This window comes from Thermobia domestica, chromosome 1, assembly GCF_964235325.1.
Source record: "Thermobia domestica chromosome 1, izTheDome1.hap1.1, whole genome shotgun sequence".
Classification (NCBI taxonomy): domain Eukaryota; kingdom Metazoa; phylum Arthropoda; class Insecta; order Zygentoma; family Lepismatidae; genus Thermobia; species Thermobia domestica.
In genome coordinates, this window is record NC_137454.1 from 34,886,033 (window position 1) to 34,904,819 (window position 18,787).

General features: G+C 35.8%; 1 protein-coding gene across 1 annotated transcript in view; it reads left to right on the forward strand.

Moving 5' to 3' along the window:
* The window catches only part of LOC145684417 (pyruvate dehydrogenase phosphatase regulatory subunit, mitochondrial-like), a 79,575-nt gene that overhangs the window by 28,148 nt on the left and 32,640 nt on the right, over window positions 1–18,787 (forward strand). Inside the window, exons 7-11 of the mRNA XM_081756759.1 lie at window positions 1,121–1,385; window positions 5,220–5,344; window positions 9,236–9,432; window positions 12,196–12,350; window positions 16,016–16,155. Coding sequence (XP_081612885.1) covers window positions 1,121–1,385; window positions 5,220–5,344; window positions 9,236–9,432; window positions 12,196–12,350; window positions 16,016–16,155 — 882 coding nt within the window. The remainder of the gene's footprint in view (window positions 1–1,120; window positions 1,386–5,219; window positions 5,345–9,235; window positions 9,433–12,195; window positions 12,351–16,015; window positions 16,156–18,787) is intronic.

The window sequence follows — 18,787 nt, forward strand, 5'->3', positions numbered from 1 at the left end:
GGAAAACTCCAAGGGAAAACCTACAGACACATTCTTGTCTACCACATACTTACATGGCGTAGGATCGAACCAGGATCCCCGCACTAGAAGTGAGAGCTATTTACAAAACGTGAATACTCGAACGAACAACCATTTCAATGTTTTAACTTCCATTGCGTGTTTCCAACATAACAAACCATTGAAAAGTGTTCCATATCTTGCTGAATACATCTTTTATTGAGGAAAAAGTATGGCACGTTAATAGGTACCACCTAGAGATGTACTTCCTTCCAACTAGGTAAAGTTTCTGTGCCACGTTATGGTTTCCCCGGGCGCCGATCCGTGGGCGTATGGAAGTCCGCCCCGCCAAAGTTTGATTGGACCCTCAGAATTTAGATATGTATTTGGTTGATTCTTCGCTTGGTTACATGACAATGATACACATAATACCCCAAGTTATATAGAAATCGACGCCGCTTCTGCTCTCCTCGTTCGATCAGAGAAATGAGTGACAAAAACCAAAGGATTCGAGATGACCTTCAATTATGTAAATGGTAGCAACTTAATGTTCAATGAAAACTAAAAATCAAATGACCGGAAAAATAAGTGAAAAATATCCTAATGTACATGAGTCATTAATTAAGCTGTTGTGAGAAGTAGATTTTTTTTTTTTCAAATGAACTAATAAATAGAAACAATAACATTCAAAAATCAACGTCAGCATAAAGAAGAAAATCTCCTTAACTAAAATGAAGCCCGAAAACAAACAGTTCACCAGAGAAAAAGGTGCGCAATAAATAACAGCAAACGCCAAGCATCGCCTGTCTGTGGCAATGGCGCTTTTTCCGCTCTGCTCCTACAGTGACGCAATATCATCAGCCAATGAGCGTCTATTTCCCGATATGACCCAACCTTACTACTTGTGAGTTGTTTATTTTCTGATTTATTCTTTTACTTGTATTGTAATTTTTACTTTCTTTTTCGTCCCATTTGATGTGTAATGTTTAATATTGTATTCTTTTGACAAGGGTTAGGTGGTAGAGCAGCCATGGCTGAACCTCGCCCGCTTCAATAAAGACATTTACATTTATTCATTCATTATGAACCTTGCGTGAAGGTAATACTTATTTTCTTGTTGTAGTGGGCTCGTGAGTTAGGCCAACGGTGTACTCCTAAGGTACGAATCCCTGTGCATCCTGCGGAGCATTTCTTCGTCACAACAGAATCTATTCAAAGCCTGGATATGAACTTTCCAAAAATCCGAGATTATGATTCCCATACTTATATGCGCGAGTGGGAAGGAGGCATTATGGTTGGTGGATTTGAACCTGAAGCGAAACCTGCCTTCCCAAATGGAATTCCAGATGAGTGGTGGAAGGAGCTTCATGAAGATTGGAACCATTTCGGTAAGTCTCAGATATTATCTCAGTAATGTATTTTACTGGAGTTGACACACATATGTAAACTAACTTGTTCAGTATTAAGTGTCAATGTTAAGTTTCTTATTTTTCAATTCTTTTTGTTTGTTTACCTGTTGCCTTCTTCAGGTTTTAAAAACTTACTAAACTGTAAGCAACATGAGACAGAACAGTGAATAAAGAAGATATTTAAATGTTTCTTCCTTGTATACTTTAATGTGCACATCCTATCTATGAATTAAAATTTTACGTTTATACGTTTGTGGTCAAGAAAAGTTTTTGTGTTTGTGACCAGTTTCTTTGACAATGGTATCTCGTAAACTATAAGCTCTGGGAAAGATGCCTTTTTCAATGATCAATTGCAAATTTTGTGTAGATTGTTCAGTTCTAATTGAATTTTTAAAAACAATAATCGTTATTTCTTTATTACATATTTTAGGAGTACACTAAAAGTATTGAAATTTTAAAAACTAAAGCGTCATATCCTACGAGTTATACATTCCAACACCACACATTTGTATACGGGGTTAGTATATCTCGAGCGTTTGTTTCATGGCCAAATGATAGTGAAAAACGAAGGATAACGATTTCTCCAGTCTAACATGTAAGATGAATGTTTATTGTTTGGACTGTTGTGCCCAATAAACACCACATATCAATGACAATATAATTAGTTGGATGTGTAATGTATTTGCTTATTACATACTGCATGCAAGAAAAAAGAAATCACTGATCATACATGAATTAAAAGCTCCATCCAAAAGTAGGCTCAAATCTTGCAAACGGTGCGAGATATTGAAAAAAATCTCCTCGTTATGGTACCCCTTGCCGATTTTTATCAAGATGTCTTTCACTTGTGTCTGTAAAGAGGCAAGTGCAGATGATGTGAGGAAGGAGATTCATGCTTATATGTGAATGATGCTCAGTGTAGAGAGCGCAGGTTCAGCTAGTAATTATGAAATTTTGTGAGCAAATCCACTATACAGATCTTTAATGAATGATTTCAGAAATGTTACCACAGATTGAGTTTAAAATAGGATTTGATAAAATATATTTTATCGAGGTTATTTATAATAATAATAATAATAATAATAATAATAATAATAATAATAATAATAATAATAATAATAATAATAATATAAAGATCCGCAGTGGCTTAGTGGTAGAGCTTTATTACTTACAAACTTATTTATTTGGTAGCTTACTTAATAACTAGCTTATTTTTATACTGAGGTATTAACTACGATTTGAGTTACTTATTTTCCATTTTGTTAATTTTCTTTCTTTCTTTCTTTCTTACTTACTTACTTTAACTTAATAAAATACTTACTCACTAAATACAGTACTAACTTACCTTATGTGTTCAGTTGTAGTCAATAATTATCACTTTTAAACTTGTCATTAATATTCTCGGCGTAAATATTGAATGCTCTTCACATTTTATACATAGCACTTCAGTTGCATTCATTATGTTAAATTCAATGTACCACAATTCTTCAAACGGTAACAAGATACTCTATAGCAATGTAATGTATTTATTTTCTGGATATTATATATAGACGCAGCACGTTATGCCAATATACGATTCATTACATTCACTCAAAACCTTTGATAAAGATAATGAGGAATGTTAACCCTCGAGTTAAGGAGTACATTAGGGAATCTAAGGATGACCAAGAACTTCCAAAACACCTACAAATTTCAAAATAATTCAGGATGTCTATATTACTGCGTCTCACTTCGCGAATTGAAAGTAATGTATTTGACGCATTTTACGTTAGAGCTAAAATAACCAGGTCTCAATATGTAAAAAGGAAATCTAGATAAAAATGTGGGAGAACATTATTAACAATTTTATAAACAAAAATGAATCATTTTGTATATTTTGTAATGTGTATAAGGTTGAGATAATTAAGTGCATAATTTTGTACATAGATACCAACTTTATTGGATGTTTATTATGGATTACACTATACATATATATATATATATATATATATATATATATATATATATATATATATAAAAAAAATACCCGGGTTCGATTCCCGGCGGGAGCTCATGTGGTTCGGATTCCACGTTAATCAGTAGGTCCACGTCTCACATAGTCTCGCTGCTGAAAGGGACGCTAAACTGAAATTCAACTCAACTCAAAATAATAATAACAAGAACCCTACATAATATTTGTATATTAAAGAAATTTTTTAAAAATAGTAATATAAATACAGAACTGTTACGGCAACATTAATTCTTTAAGATTACATCGCATTTAAATGCATAGAAGTTTCGGGTACCGAAGGTTGGACAGAAGACGCGTGTTTCGAAGCATTTTTCGACAAGTTCCTAAAAGTGAGTATCGTAAACCTGGAATTAAAAAGTTGGTTACAGTGTAAAGGAAATTGATACATTACATTGCTATAGAACTTGTTGCCGTTCGAAGGACTGTCACAGATTGAATTTAATTAATCTATGTAAATTAATGAATGCCACCGAAGTGCGAGATAAAATATGAATAATCACCATTATTAGAATTTAGCTTAAAATATATCGATGAAAGGCGTTCGATATTTACGCCGGAATTATAATTACTCATGCTCTTAGCCTTCATATTCTTGTTGTTCTTTGCACTTATTTACTAGTTTCCTGCACACATTACATTTCGTTGTTATTGTTTAATGATGGTTTCCTCGATTTATATTTCTTGCTGTTGAATATATGTATGAATGAGTTATATGTCATAATATCACGATTGAAAATACAGTAGTAATTTGAATGTTGATTACTCATCACAGCTGAACATATAAGGTTAGTATTGTATTTAATGTATTGTGTGTTCTACGTGTTCAGTTAATGGTTCATTTACTTCCTAGCTTAAAATTACTTTCTTATCAACTTATTTACTTTTTACTTACTAACCTAATTACATTTTACTTGCTTATCGTGTTGAATGAGTTCGGCAGTGTATATATATGAGTGACAGATACATGTGGCCTGCCAGTATGTCGCTTGACCTATGTAAAGAAGTTTACCTTTCTTCAATCATTGCAATTGCCTTTGCCCTTAGCTGGAGTCCATTATATCTTCTATGCGAGAAACTGCACTTCCTAATGTTCTGGATTATGTTATCAGCATATCGCGAGTCATATCACTGTTGTAACTGGATTTTATTGACTGAGTTCGCTACTTTCATTCAAGTATTTCTCTATTTGTCTTCACGTAGCTGGATGATGCAGCTTTGACAGTACTATCTGCAGTAAGTTTTTTTTTTTTTTTTTCTGAATCTTTCGTTTTCATTAGATTTATGGAGGAATTCGATCACTTTGACCATTGACGGATAAGTGTTACTTTTGTCATCCATTGCGAGGGGAGGGGGGCTCAGTAGTAAAAAGCTTATCTCTGGTGCATGTGGCCCCTGGTTCTATCTCCGGCCAAATAAGTTTATGGTGGACAACATCGTGTCCGTGGGTTTTCTCGGGGTACTACCATTTCCTTCCCCATTCTCATTCCACCAATTATTCCATAATCATTCACTTCCCTTAATCATCTGTCTCCTTTAACCTAACGGGCATAAACGTGGGACGTTAAGTTGAAACATTTCATTTCATTTTTTTGTCATCCATTGTACGAATGTTTCATATCTGTAACCTTGTGAAAAAGTATTACGATATTATGTGATACATTTTGACCAGGCTTTGTAGTAAGCGTTAACTTAACGGAAAGACTTCTATTGTGTAATGATTCCAGTGTTGAAATGTTTTAAATATTAAATTAACAATTCTTTTCTTTCATATTTATAAATTTTTATGTTGATCTTTCTGTTAGGACCTTTATGGGAAAAAGCGAAACATCGTTTACCCATTCTGAGAGAAGTTCAAAGTCCTAAACTTACTAATTCACCAGATAATTTTACACCTGATGGCAAGTGGATATTAGGAGAGACTCCTGAGGTAAGGCTCTGCTATTAGTTAAATTTATGTACAAGGTAACCAAAAAAAGTTCTTCCCATTTTTGGCCTTTCATTAATCGTACGCTCACAATGAGAAAACGAACGAACAACGCAAGTGCGTGCCAAACGATCGGGAGTTAATTTGACTATCGACCTTCAATAATACAGGTTGCGCACATATAGCAGTCACAGCTTGTCCAATGCCAATGTAAATGGAGGTATCGAAACAGCTTGTTCGTGTTTGTTTATTGTAAGACTTTAAAGTGAGCCTGTCAGCTGCCACATATTTGGGGAAAATGCCGTGAACGAACACATTGCTAGGCATTGGTTCCAGAAATTCCGTTCGGGAGCCTTTCGGATGAACCTTGTAGTGGACGACCACATGCGTTGGATGACGAGACACTAAAGGCAGCCATCGATGAGGACAGTAGTCTAACGGGTGATGAACTTGCAGAAGCGTTCCATGTTTCTGCTGAAACAGACTGCCCGTGCATGGGATAGTGAAATCATACAAGTTAAGCAAGTGGGTACCCCCACACATTGTCGGCAGCCAACAAGGAACAACTAGTGATAGCCTGTTTGTCCTTGCTCACTCGGCATCTAAACACACTCATCTTTGTTCGCTTGCTTACTGGTGACGAAAAGTGGGTTTTCTATGACACACTCAAGCGTACCAGACATTTGTTGTCGCCACGTGATCCTGTTCGTCACTTCAAGACCACGTCTGTACCCACGAAATTGTATGCTATCTGTATGTTGGAATTGTTGGCAAGTGATGTATTAAGAGCTCCTTCCACCTTGTCAGACTATCGCTGCTACCCCTACTCACAGCAGTTGCAAAAGGTGTACCGTGCATTGCGGCAGAAGTAGCCGGTATTGGCGAATCACAAGGGTATGCTGTTGCTGACGACAATGCCAAGTCACACATGACCAAGAGGATCCGGGAGATCCTTCAGAAACTTCACGGGGAAATATTCATTCAATATATTCACCGGATCTTGCGCCATCAGATTACCACCTGTTTCATTCCGTCGACAGGCACCTCCATGGGAGATCCTTCGCAAATGAGGGAAACCTATGGAACGCATTCACGGAATTCACGACTACCGAGATTTATCACCAGGGTATCGTGCAGCCACAGGAACGTTGGCAAAAGATGCTGATCGAGATTACTTTGAAACCTAAAGGTACGTACTGTCCACTGTACTGCTCTAGAACAGCATGAACTTTTTTGGTTATCTTGTATTACTAGAGGTGCTGTCTTTCGCAACAGATTTTGCATTTCTTAGCAATTACAGACGATGAATTACCATTCCAGCGTCTTTTTGTAAGCAATTCTTTTGAGCAACCTTCCGTTCATAAGTATATACGAATTGTTAGATGAACGAATTCTCAACAGCATCACATATGAGTACAGCTCTTCATCAGAAAAACGAAATGCTAATAAATTGATAAGTGTAGCCCTGAAAGTTTTACTTGTGAGATTTCTTGATAGTGATGGCAACTGATAGCCATCTGAATGAAATGGTGCAATCTAAAGGCATTAAGGTTACTGTTAGCGAAATAAAGTAAGTGAGATGTATATAAGAAATATTAAGAAGCTAAAAACAACATTGTTTGATGTTAACAGAATAGCGCGCATAATAAACGACGAGAAAACCGAATTTTACATTGTTGCTACAATGTAGGTATTGTACATATCGCTTCCCGTTCCAATAAGAACTTTGTAAACACTTTATGATCAAGTGTCTTAACTCTGATAACTGTTTCGGGGCCGCAGTAGCTCAGTGGTAGAGCGTTCACCTCTGGTGCATGGTGTCCTTGGTTCGATCCCAGCTCGCGCCAAGTAAGCTTTGCGGCGGACAAACACCATGTGCGTGGGTTCTCCCGTTTCCTCCCACTTTCTTCATTCATTTTTCATCATCATCGTCTCCTTTAGCCTAGTCGGCATAAGCGTGGGACGTAAAACTTAAAGATTTCATTTCATTTCATTTCTGATAACTGTTTCATCAAAATGAAATAATTCAAACCTTTCCCAGGTCAAGATCTGTTTGTATAAAATTTCATCAAAATCGATTCAGCCGTTTTGGCGTGATGTAACAGACAAAATTACAAACTTTATAATATATATATATATATATATATATATATATATATATATATATATATATTCATATATATATGAATATATATTTTGTAACAATTTTTTGTTGAATTCTTTCAAATTTGAAAATTTCTCTGAATTCTAATTCTTAGAATTATTTCCAAGTATATTTTAACGAGAACTTGATGTGGAGTTAACTATGAAATGGATGGTGTTGAGTAAAAATACATGTATATTCAGGGCGAGGAAAATGTTACTATCTGGCGTAACATACACATTAGTCGAAGCAAAATTAAAATTGATTGCTTATGGACTTCACTTATGTTGGACTCAGTTATATTCTTTATTTTATTGCTTTCAGTTCCACGTATCGATGCATTTTTATTCTGTGGAAGGAACTACACGATTAGCGAACTAGAACGAAAGAGGTAACGTAGAAGTAAATTGAATATTTATATTTTGTAACGAAGTTCCAAACGGGTGTAGGAGACCTGTTTTATGCTGGAAATATATTAACAGCAAAAATGGGACAAATATTGATAGAACATATATTTAAAAGAACTATTTCAGCGTTCGTGTAGCAGAACTAAGGAAAACACTGGAAAACCTCTAATCATGATGGCCAAGAGTAGGATTGGAACCCTAGATCTGCAAATAACTAACGAAAATAATAATTACTTATTTGCCGGTATTTTCCCTACAACGCTAGAATAATAATAATCTTGTTGTACTGTACTGTGGGGTTACAACCACAGTTATTTGTCTCAATTATCAGTTTTTTACTAAATGAATGTGGGGATAGCATTCCGCATGGCAAGAGAGAAAGTACTTGGGGATCTGAGCAGTACAGCGCTGGAGTGATTAATTAGGGATGAATGAAATGAAATGCATGTTTTCTAATAGAAGAGATCACAGAGACGCAAAGGTTAGGAAAGGAAAGGGTCTTACTCTACCTCAGCCATTTCGATGTGATGAGCCTCTTCAAACATCGGGTGAAGCCTTATCCTCCAATCCGTTGAGTGTTTCCGTCTGGTATCGATCCCGAACTTCACATTCGAGAGTGAAGAATCTCTCGAACTCAGGGCAACAGCTCCCAGATGTCCTGGCCTCTTCGGAATGACACCTCTGTCATGCAGCGGATGGTGAGGGCCCAGACGTGCCGACTGTCTCTCAATTGCTGTTAGGACGACTCTTCTGAATAGCGGTCCAAAGTGTGTTTCTGGTGGCTTCTGACACACTTCTCACCTCGAGGGTCCCGTGTCCCCTGGTTTTGTTCTACTTCCCTGTTTTCGCTTCTTCCTGGTGTTCCGCACGTGGGTGACTAGCTCATCAAAATTATCTTGGTCAATAGGGAAGTTTGTTAATTGCTGAAACTGCGTGGCTGAGATCGTTTTGATGAAGTTACGGAAACTAGGAAGAGAATGGTAAGCATGAATTTGTATTCGGATAAGGTGACAACATAGGGAAGTCTCTTCTTTATTATTTAATAATTACAATTTCTTGTTTGAAGAATAATAACAACATACAGGGAGAATTCAAAATAGGTGCTAAGCCTGATATCCTCTACAATATTAATAACATCAATTCATCTTGTGACAATAAAAACTTGTAAGGAAGTTTTCTTTCCTTTGAAAGTATTCATTTACTAACTTTTTTTTTTTTTTAATTTTTCCATATTTAACTAGTAACATAGCCTGTTTCCTCTCATATTATCAGTTAGTTTATACAATGTGAGTTTTTCCGTCTAATTATTCGTACTAATTGAATAAAAATATGATCCTCTTGTAGGTTGATAATTACTTCGTGGCAGTAGGAATGAATGGTAATTCTTTGCAAGGAGCCGGAGGCATTGGAAAAGCTGTAGCTGAGTGGATTATCGAAGGGGAACCTACTACTGAGTTATTACCTTTCGATGTTCGAAGGTTCCTTGATTTGCATAACAATCGACAATATCTCAAGGAACGCACGAGAGAAGTTGTAGGGAGGTAAGTGTAATTCCCACGTTTTTTGCTGTTGATTCGTTAAAATTTTGTCCGGAAAGGTAATGTCTTAATTTTCTGTTTCATAATTTAGAATAAAAAAATTAATAAACATTTGCTGCGTTTGTCTATATATGAAGACAAACAGTAGGTTTCAAAATACACAGAAAAATTAACTGGATCACAGGGAATTGGACTCGGACAAAATTTGTCATTAGTCAAAAGTGAGACAGCAGAAGGAAATATCACACAGAGCTTCATAAAATCACTAGAACAAAAGCAACAGGAGGCCACACACTTGATAAAACTGCGAAATATCTAAAGGATAGTTCCTCAACCACTATGTATCGTTAGTGATATGCAACATTGCAGTGAATTATTTGCATACAAATTTACCTTTTAATTAATCGAGTCTGAAACACTCTTCAAGAAAATACAACAGGAGTTTATAACAGTAGCGTGGTTGGATTTTGATTGGTTCCCAGATGGGAGTAACTATATATTGTTATTTTGGGTTTGTTTTTAACTTTTAGTAACGAACGGTTAAGTAATATAGTGAAATAGAACACCTGTTAATACAGAGAAAGATTTACACTCACGGTTGTTAGATTTGGGTGCATTTAATAATTGCAAAAGGCTGAGTTGTGTGCCCACCATTACTGGCGAGTTTCGCATAGTACGGTTGCATTGATAACTTTAAAAGAATACTTGAGGGAACAACTAGCATAGGTAACACTGGATGGTTGCAGAGAAGCAAAAAATATACTTTTGCACTGCGCTACTTTTGATGTATATTATCTGTAATCTGATAAAATATTAAATTATGCACATAGTACGGTATGATACTTTTCTTTTACATACTAAAAGAACAACACTAAAAACCATACACAGTAGCACTATTATGTATTATCTTATGATTAATAAAATTAATTTCGATAGTGTCTGAAGAAGGATATGCTAGATATCCGAAACAGTTACAAATTATAATTTAAAATAAAGTGGGTTTTAAGCTTTGGTCAGTGTCTCTTTCGTTTAAAAAAAAAAAAAAAAAGCTTATGCACCAATTAGACTGATTTCGTTTTTTTCTTTTTTTTTTTTTTTTTTTTACTTTTCCCCGCGTTTTTACGCAGCGGACAGGCTCACAATGCAGCCTGATGATGTTAAAGTTAAAAATAACTATGATAAGCCATATGCAGGAATTCTTGGAGACAAAGTTTGCTCCCTGTGCTGAATTTTAGCACCTTATTTGGAGAGACGAGAGGATTATCAAGATTTTTGTCGCAGACGCGATGCACACACACATATATATGCATATTTGTTTGTTTGCTGAGAGAAAAATTTTTAAGAGTGCTTTTATACAAGGTTTACTTAAAAATTATTTATTTTTTTTTTATTAATATTTGATTAGTTGGATCATGTGGTTACAAGTTGCACTTCTCCATAATTCAAAATTACGAAAAAAAAACATCACTCGCAGACTAATCGTAACAATATAGAACTCATGATGGAATCGAAATCATGATCAAATCGAATGAGAAGGGACCTGACCCGTCACTTGGCTAAAACAACGGTATGAGTAGACATTTTTAAATTTTGTGTTAGTATATAATTATTTTGTATATAAATATTTGGTATCATAACATAAGTGTTTTCCATTGACAGCGAGTATGTAACTATAGTTGTTTACAGAAAGAATATAATTATTCTTCAGATAAAGAATATAGTATTCTCTTAAAAGAAGTTTTAAATGTCTTTGCTTAAGATATTTTTCTTTGAAAAAGAATTAGAACTAGAACGTATTATGTGGGGTATTCATGCTCAGACATGTTGAATGAAAATTCGTTAAATACGCTTGAAGTATTAGGTCATGTATTAATCTAGTATACCAGGGAAGTTGATGGTTGAGTGTTAGTCTATTTTTTCTTTGTTTTTGCACTATTATTATTTTTGTATATTATTATGCTTTTATTGTAACAAAATTATTATTTCACATTTTAATTAATGGGTTCTCCGTTACAGCAATACCTCATATAAACTGTGAACGTAAATATAATACTATTTTTCAGTATCATTATTTCCAGATTATAGATGTGTCTATTGGTAATACAAAGTGTTTACTTTTCCTCCCGAACTGTTATTGCGGGAATCGTGGATTCGTTGTTTGCAATAAAACTTAGATTTTATTATTAACTGTAGTCTCTTAAGTTTTTGAGTAGTAGTTGTTCAGATAGGGGTAAAGTGCGCCACAAATCCCGAGGAAACTACGGAGCACACCACAAACTCATATGGCCTAGATTGAACCAAGAATCCCTCGCAGGATAGGTGAGCAATCTATTATGGAGCCATCGTACTTCCTAGAAAAAAGGATAATAATTAATGGAAAGTATTAAAGAGTAAAAATGAAATTTTACGTCCCACGGTTATGTCAGCTAGGCAAAAGGAGACGATGATGTTGAGAAATGAATGAAATGGTGGAATGAAGAAAATGGAAGGAAACGGGAGAACACCGAGAACATCAACACACACGGTGTTTGTCGACCATAAAGCTTACTTGGCGCGACCGGCGATCGAACCAAGGACCCTATGCGCCAGAGGTAAACGCTGTGCCACTTATCTACCGTGGCCCCGTATTAAAAACCAATATTAGTTCGCGATGAAGATATTAGTTCATGGCCATGGTACATATAAACTTAATAATTTACGATATTCTCGAAGATAGAGTAATACTTAAATTCAATGGTGACTATATGTAGATAATCTTTTTTTCAGACATTACGCAATCCTATATCCTCTACAGTGTGAATATAAATACGCTCGCAAGCTTCGGTGTTCTCCTTTGTATAGTGTCTTAGAGAGACAAGGAGCAGTATTTGGTACAAGAATGGGATATGAAAGACCATTGTACTTCGATTCTAATTACAAACGTAAGTATTAAGTATTGTTTATTTCTATTAATGAAATAGTATAGTAATTTTGCATTAGGCAAATCTGTTTACTACTAGGAAACCTTTTTTTTTTTTAATTCTTTCAGGATCAGTGGTCACAATAAATTTCTTTTCACAATAACTTTGTGGAGTAAGCGGTACTTTCGTTCAGTTTTGTAAAATAAAATAATGGTTACTTGTCTTAAGATAGGAGTAAAATGGTATTATCAAAACTACAAGAAGTGTGATAAATTACCTTTTTTGTTAAATAGATACTTATCCACTTCTGACTTTATTCCTTCAACAGTCGAGGTGAAAATGTACCACACACGAGAAATCCACAAAACCATTCCTGAAAATTCGTCATGGGACTGTAGGAGCACAATTTTTAAAAATAAAATATTCGTAATAATAATAATAATAATAATAATAATAATAATAATAATAATAATAATAATAATAATAATAATGTAAGGATAACCAAGAAAGTTCTGTCGCTTTTTCACCCACCACCTTCGAACATCAATATGTTACCTAACAGTAAGACATATCTGGAAGATCAAAAATAGTCCCCATCAGCATCGACGACCTTCTGCCAATGTTCTGGAAAGTCATGGATTCCATCGCCGGCCGTGAAGCGAAGAAAAAATCAAGTGCATTTTACACTGTACTAGGGATTTGAACTGGCGTCCTCTAAGGTGATTGTCCAAGGCGTAGAATGGTGTCCCGGGTCATCCTAGCCAGGGCTTATCGTTGTCCTGTAACAGGAGGATCCCTTTGCGATTGAGAAGTGCTGGCTCCAGAATTTTGAGTTTTTCTTAAACACGGCTCAACGGCTGACAGTACACAGTTGCATTGATGCTTTGACCAGCTGGCAGCAATTCCTGATGCACGATGCCGCGAGCAGTCCACCAACACATAGGAGGACCTTCTTCTGATGTAGTGCTGGTTTCGGCTGTTTTGGAACCGTTTTATGGGATGCTAACCAATGATGGCGGCGACGTGGAGCTTTGTATAGGATCCATTTCTTATCACATGTCAACATCCTGTCCAGAAATGTTTCCTTCCCCTTCATAGTATGTATTGAAATAATTAGTAATATTATCCGACCGGGAACCCTAGCAGTACGACTACAGCACAGAAACACAGGTGTCTGCTCGCGTTGCCCAGTGGCCCGGCGTAGCGTAGTCGCTAACGCTCTCGCCTTCGGTGCGAGCGGTCCCGGGTTCGATTCCCAGTGGGGGCACTCGGTCGTCAAAAAAGTGTAAGCCCAGTTTTTCAGGTGTTGGGCAAATGTTGCAAATGTTGAGTAGTACCTAACTTATAGGTCCCAGACCGCTTCCTTCCTTCCTTCCCCAATCCTTTCTTCCTTCTCACTGAGGGACGCTATCCCTCAAACGTGACGGGCTAAATGGCCTTAGGTGCTGAACGCCCAGAAATCTAAATCCTAAATCAAATCATGTGGAACCCATCGACCCAACTTCTAGTGCTTCCCAAGTTGATGGAGGTGCTGCCGAATGGTTTCTCCATTCACACTGAATTGTAGTCCAGTTCTTCACATCTCTGACCACTGTTCGCCTTAATTGCTGCCTGAAGATCTTCATTTTGTACATGTGTTGGTCTTCCGTCACTGGTGCGTCTTCGACTGTTTCGTCACAGTCCTTAAACTTGTTAAACCACCACTGCACTATCCGCGTAGTCACGACACCCTCACCAAAGGCCTCTCATATCTTCCGCCTCGGTGCAGCGGAGTTTGACCTCAGTTTGAACTCGTACAGCATACACGTCCTTGTGACACTCTGTGGAGGTCCCATGTTCACTTTGTCCTTACGCAAGTTCACGGTGTAACTGAACTGCCACAACCAAGTAGTGTGTTGGCTATAACCACAACAACTGACCTTTGCCTTATCACCATTCGCATTTAACTCACGGTGTGAGAGCCAGTTGAACGCACACCTCCACGAAAAGGGATATATAATTTTCTTGGTTACCTTAATAATAATAATAATAATAATAATAATAATAATAATAATAATAACAATAACATGAGGACGATAGTAAGAAAATGGGAAACTGTCAGTCTCGATCTGTATTGGAGTAATGTTTCGTCCTGACTATTCATTTTCAAGGTTACAATGTCTTTAACATAGGGAATTGGAAGACATTTCTCTGTCTTGCAGTTCTGTCCAATCCATCTATCTTGCAGTCGTAAATGTTGAATATTGTAATTGTAATTCCAATATATGTCTTATATAAGGCGTTACGAGTTGAGTTGAGTTGATTTTAGTTTAGCGTCCCTTTCAGCAGCGAGGTTATATGAGACGTGGACCTACTGATTAACGTGGAATCCGAACCCATGAGCTACCGCCGGGAATCGAACCCGGGTCTCCCACGCTAAAGGCGCGTACGCTAACCGCTTACCCACGGATGAGCTAAGGCGTTACGGGTAATGAGACCGAAATCAACAAATGCTTGTTTCCTGAAAATGCATTCTGAGCGGTCAAAATAATCGTTTATCCATTTTAAAATTGTATTTTATCAGGGAAATAGAAACGACTTCTTACTTATATATATATAAGCACGAGAACTGAGTGCCACAGACCAGTTTGGTATCTTAATCACCTCAAATGTAATTTCTGAACGCTCAGATTGCACTTAAATGTTATTAAGTTCCTTCTTACTACTCGGAATGATTCATACGAAATCCGGACATACTGTGCAGCTTAATATTCTTTCTGGCGTATTATCTTTATGGCCACTTTAAAAGTACTCTGTTACATTTTGAAATAGCTTGATTGCGCGGTTCCGATTTATACTGTTGTAGTATTATGTTGTTGGGAACAAAGGGTTTCAAAGGTTATACGAACAGGCCTCTACAAATTATGAAGGGGAAAACAACGGACATGTTTCGATGTTGTACACTCCGCAGCAAAAAACCTGCAACTGAGCATGTAAGTTTATTGTGAAACTACACCTAACAGCGCAGGGAATCAACATAACGTCTAAATGGCACAAATCACGCAAGAAAAACCTCGGTGTCCTCCCACGCACACTTATTTTGGAGCAAAAGACCTCGTCGTTTCACAATAAACTTACATGCTCATGTTGCAGGTTTTTTGCTGCAGACTGTACCAAGAACTGTGATTTACAAAATTTTTTAAAGACTTTGTGATAAGCTTTTGGTTTAACGTCCCTATCCAGTACAGAGGCTATATGAGACAGGTACCTACAGTTTAATCTGGGATCTGGCTCACATTAGTTATCATCGAGGATCAAACTCAGGTCTTTCATGTCAAAGGCGCAAGTGCTAGCCAGGTTTTCATTGTAAATTGATAATTCAATCACTTGTTTGGATAACCACTGCAAAAGATTTTCTCCAAATTTTGAAGTCGAAGTATCCCTTTATATATTCAACAGGGATACATCTGAACAATCTTTTTTATATATATATATTTCTATTAATTAGGTTCTTAATTCGTTTTTAGACATTTCCTTCAAATTTGTTCCTTCCTTTTCATTCCGTTTTACGGCAGTTTGTTATTTTACCTGATCATTGTAAGGGCATACCTATCTGGAACTCTATATTAGGGAAAGTGCATGGCTGATTTTGATACATTTGTGCTGAGGTGATTGTGCATAGATAAACGTATTTCTTTTGTTTCAAGGTGGTGATCCGTTACCACAGTTAGCTCCAGGTACATTTGGCAAGCCCAGATTTTTTGATTTCATGCGGGAAGAGTATCTTGCATGCCGGGAAGGAGTTGGAATCATTGATATGTCTTCATTTACAAAGTTCGAAATAAAGGTAATAACATCATTAATCTCTTGACTAACTGTATCTATGTATGAATAAAGTTGTGCATTTGAGTTTAGTATATGTTGGAATGTAATAATTTGCATATACTGTATATTTGCTTATTTAAATTCCGTGTTATGTATTGTGTTTTCTCGGAGTCTGTGTAATTCAATACATTAATTAATATTCACCGAATAAAAATGTGTGTAAAAAATTTGTAATTTTTAAAACATTTGGAATAGAAATGTCAATACATTTTCTGGCAGAAGAGCAGCATACTGTTTCAAGTTCGAATTCAAACGAAATTCGACATTCCAGAATTTTTCCAAGATCATTTTTGGTTTAATAAATAAATCAGTAATAACCCTAAATGATAAATGCCATCTGTTTGTTTAGTTGCTATGTAAATTATAAGGTTAGTCCATATGAAATGATGCAATGGGGGTTGCTTGACCATTTTTAATTTCTAAAATTCTTTCATATACTATTATCGTATTTGTCATATCCATTGGCAGCACAAAACTGTTTTTTAAAAATCTTATTCCTAACCCATTTGTGAGTAACGGCCAATTTTGCTGAGCAGCGTGTTAATTGGTAACATTGTTAACATAGTAGTTTCCGTAAGGAGACATTTAAAAATTACCTTGACCAGTACAACTTCAGCAAGAGGAAGTTCTAAAGATTCAGAAGCTCGTAATACGGTATTAAGCAAAATATCCCAAAGAAGTCGTCTACAGAAAGGATCGAGTAGGTGAAAATTTTACGTAATAATTGTGTAATTATATACAAATTAAACTTAAATTTTTAAAAAATGTCATGTAAATTCTGCTTAAAAAAGAGCGTATCCAGTTGAATTCCTTGTTTGTAACCAGTATATTGGCTCGCGTCGCCGCTATTTCGTATCTTTCTGTATCAGAATTCGCTCGTAATTACTTTGCAGTCTTATATCAGCATCAAATTTACCGAAATCGAGTTTAAAACCACTTGGACTAGACAGAAAGAGATCTAGTTATAAATAATAGGTAATAAACTATTTATATTGATTCTTTTTCATGCTTTCAGTTGAAAATAAGTAAATTACTTTCTGTATACTAAAATTATTTTGGCAAGAAAGGTGGAAATCAAAATTTTTAGTTTAATCTCCTCTGAATGTTGCGATCTCTTATTCATTTTTTAAAAAAGGGGAAAAAATAGGTTATAGCTTCTGAGGATGTATGTTATAAATGAGGTAAATACGTTAATTTTATCGCTTATCGCATTTACAGATTGGAATACCGAACCAAGAAACAAGTACAGTTTACAGAATTATACCATAGACAAATAGTGTATGTTTTCAACTATGTGTTCGTTGTTTTTCTATTTCTTACATTTGTTGACTATGATGAACAATTTTAAAATAATCCTATCTGTGCATGTGTATTTTCTAAAAAAAAATCGTCTCGTTAACATATTGTGATAACCTTTGGGCTGTAGACTGTATAAAAGAATTTCAGTGTATTGGAATGCGCGTGTGTGATGGTGGTGATATGTGTGCGTGGTGGTATGTATGTGTCACTTAACGTAAAGAACTAACTATACCTCTAATGTTTTCAGTCTGGCCGAACACATGGTTTGGATGATGAGGTAGTGTTTCATCCCCCTCGTGCATGCATTTCTTTAACTTTTATCTCTTTCCTACTATTTTTCTGTCAGATCTTTTCAGTGCCTCGCCATTTGCGTTTTTCAATTTCTTCCGGGCTTGCGAACGAAACATATTCGCATGATAAACACAGCGTGCTGTTTGGCTACAGTCTATAAGAAACCTAAGAAAAATGTTTTTATTTTTAAAATGAATGTGTTGACGCTTATTTCTTTTTCATCTTATTATAGCGAGTTGATTTTGAAGAAGACCATGGCTCACATGTTGTTGGTGTGCTTGCTTGTTCTTGTATGGGTGTTGTTCAAATTTGAGAAACATAAGGCAGAAGTCGGAGATGTTCAAAATTTTATTTTATTTCTATGCAAATCGAACATTTACAATTATGCTATAAGTAACAAGAACTATGCTGTTCCACCATTTGAATAAAGCGCTGTAGATATTGCTTTCTGAAATTAATTGTTTCAAAGAATTTAGTTTTTCTTTGGTTCTAAGTTATAATAGTAAAACAGCCTTAGGAAGGAAAAAAGGAAAACTAACTGTTTGCGTGATAAAGAAAATAATCTTTCTGTCTGATTTGGTGTGGCTATTTTACGACTGAGCTTCTAGTGCCACGTTAACTTCGTGCACTTATTTACTATTGCTTCGATCTGAAGTAATCAGAAAACTTTTAATAATTTAAATGATTGGTACACTCATGTCCAAAATGATTGTCGCATATCTATAACTGTCTTCTTGTAAGAATATAATTTGATAATGATTTTGCAGGCTACTTTTAATACTGTTACTATGTATATAATCAAGAAATGTATATTTGTGGTAAATTTCATAGGAAAAGAATTATAAATACGAAAATTAGAATAAGCAAAACAAAATGTTGCTAAATGAATAAGAAAGTTTTATTTTCCTTTTATTGTTCTTATTTACTGCTCTTTTGACATGAAATTTTCCATATACATCTCTTTGCTGATTATACACATGCTAACATTATAAGAAATACCGGGC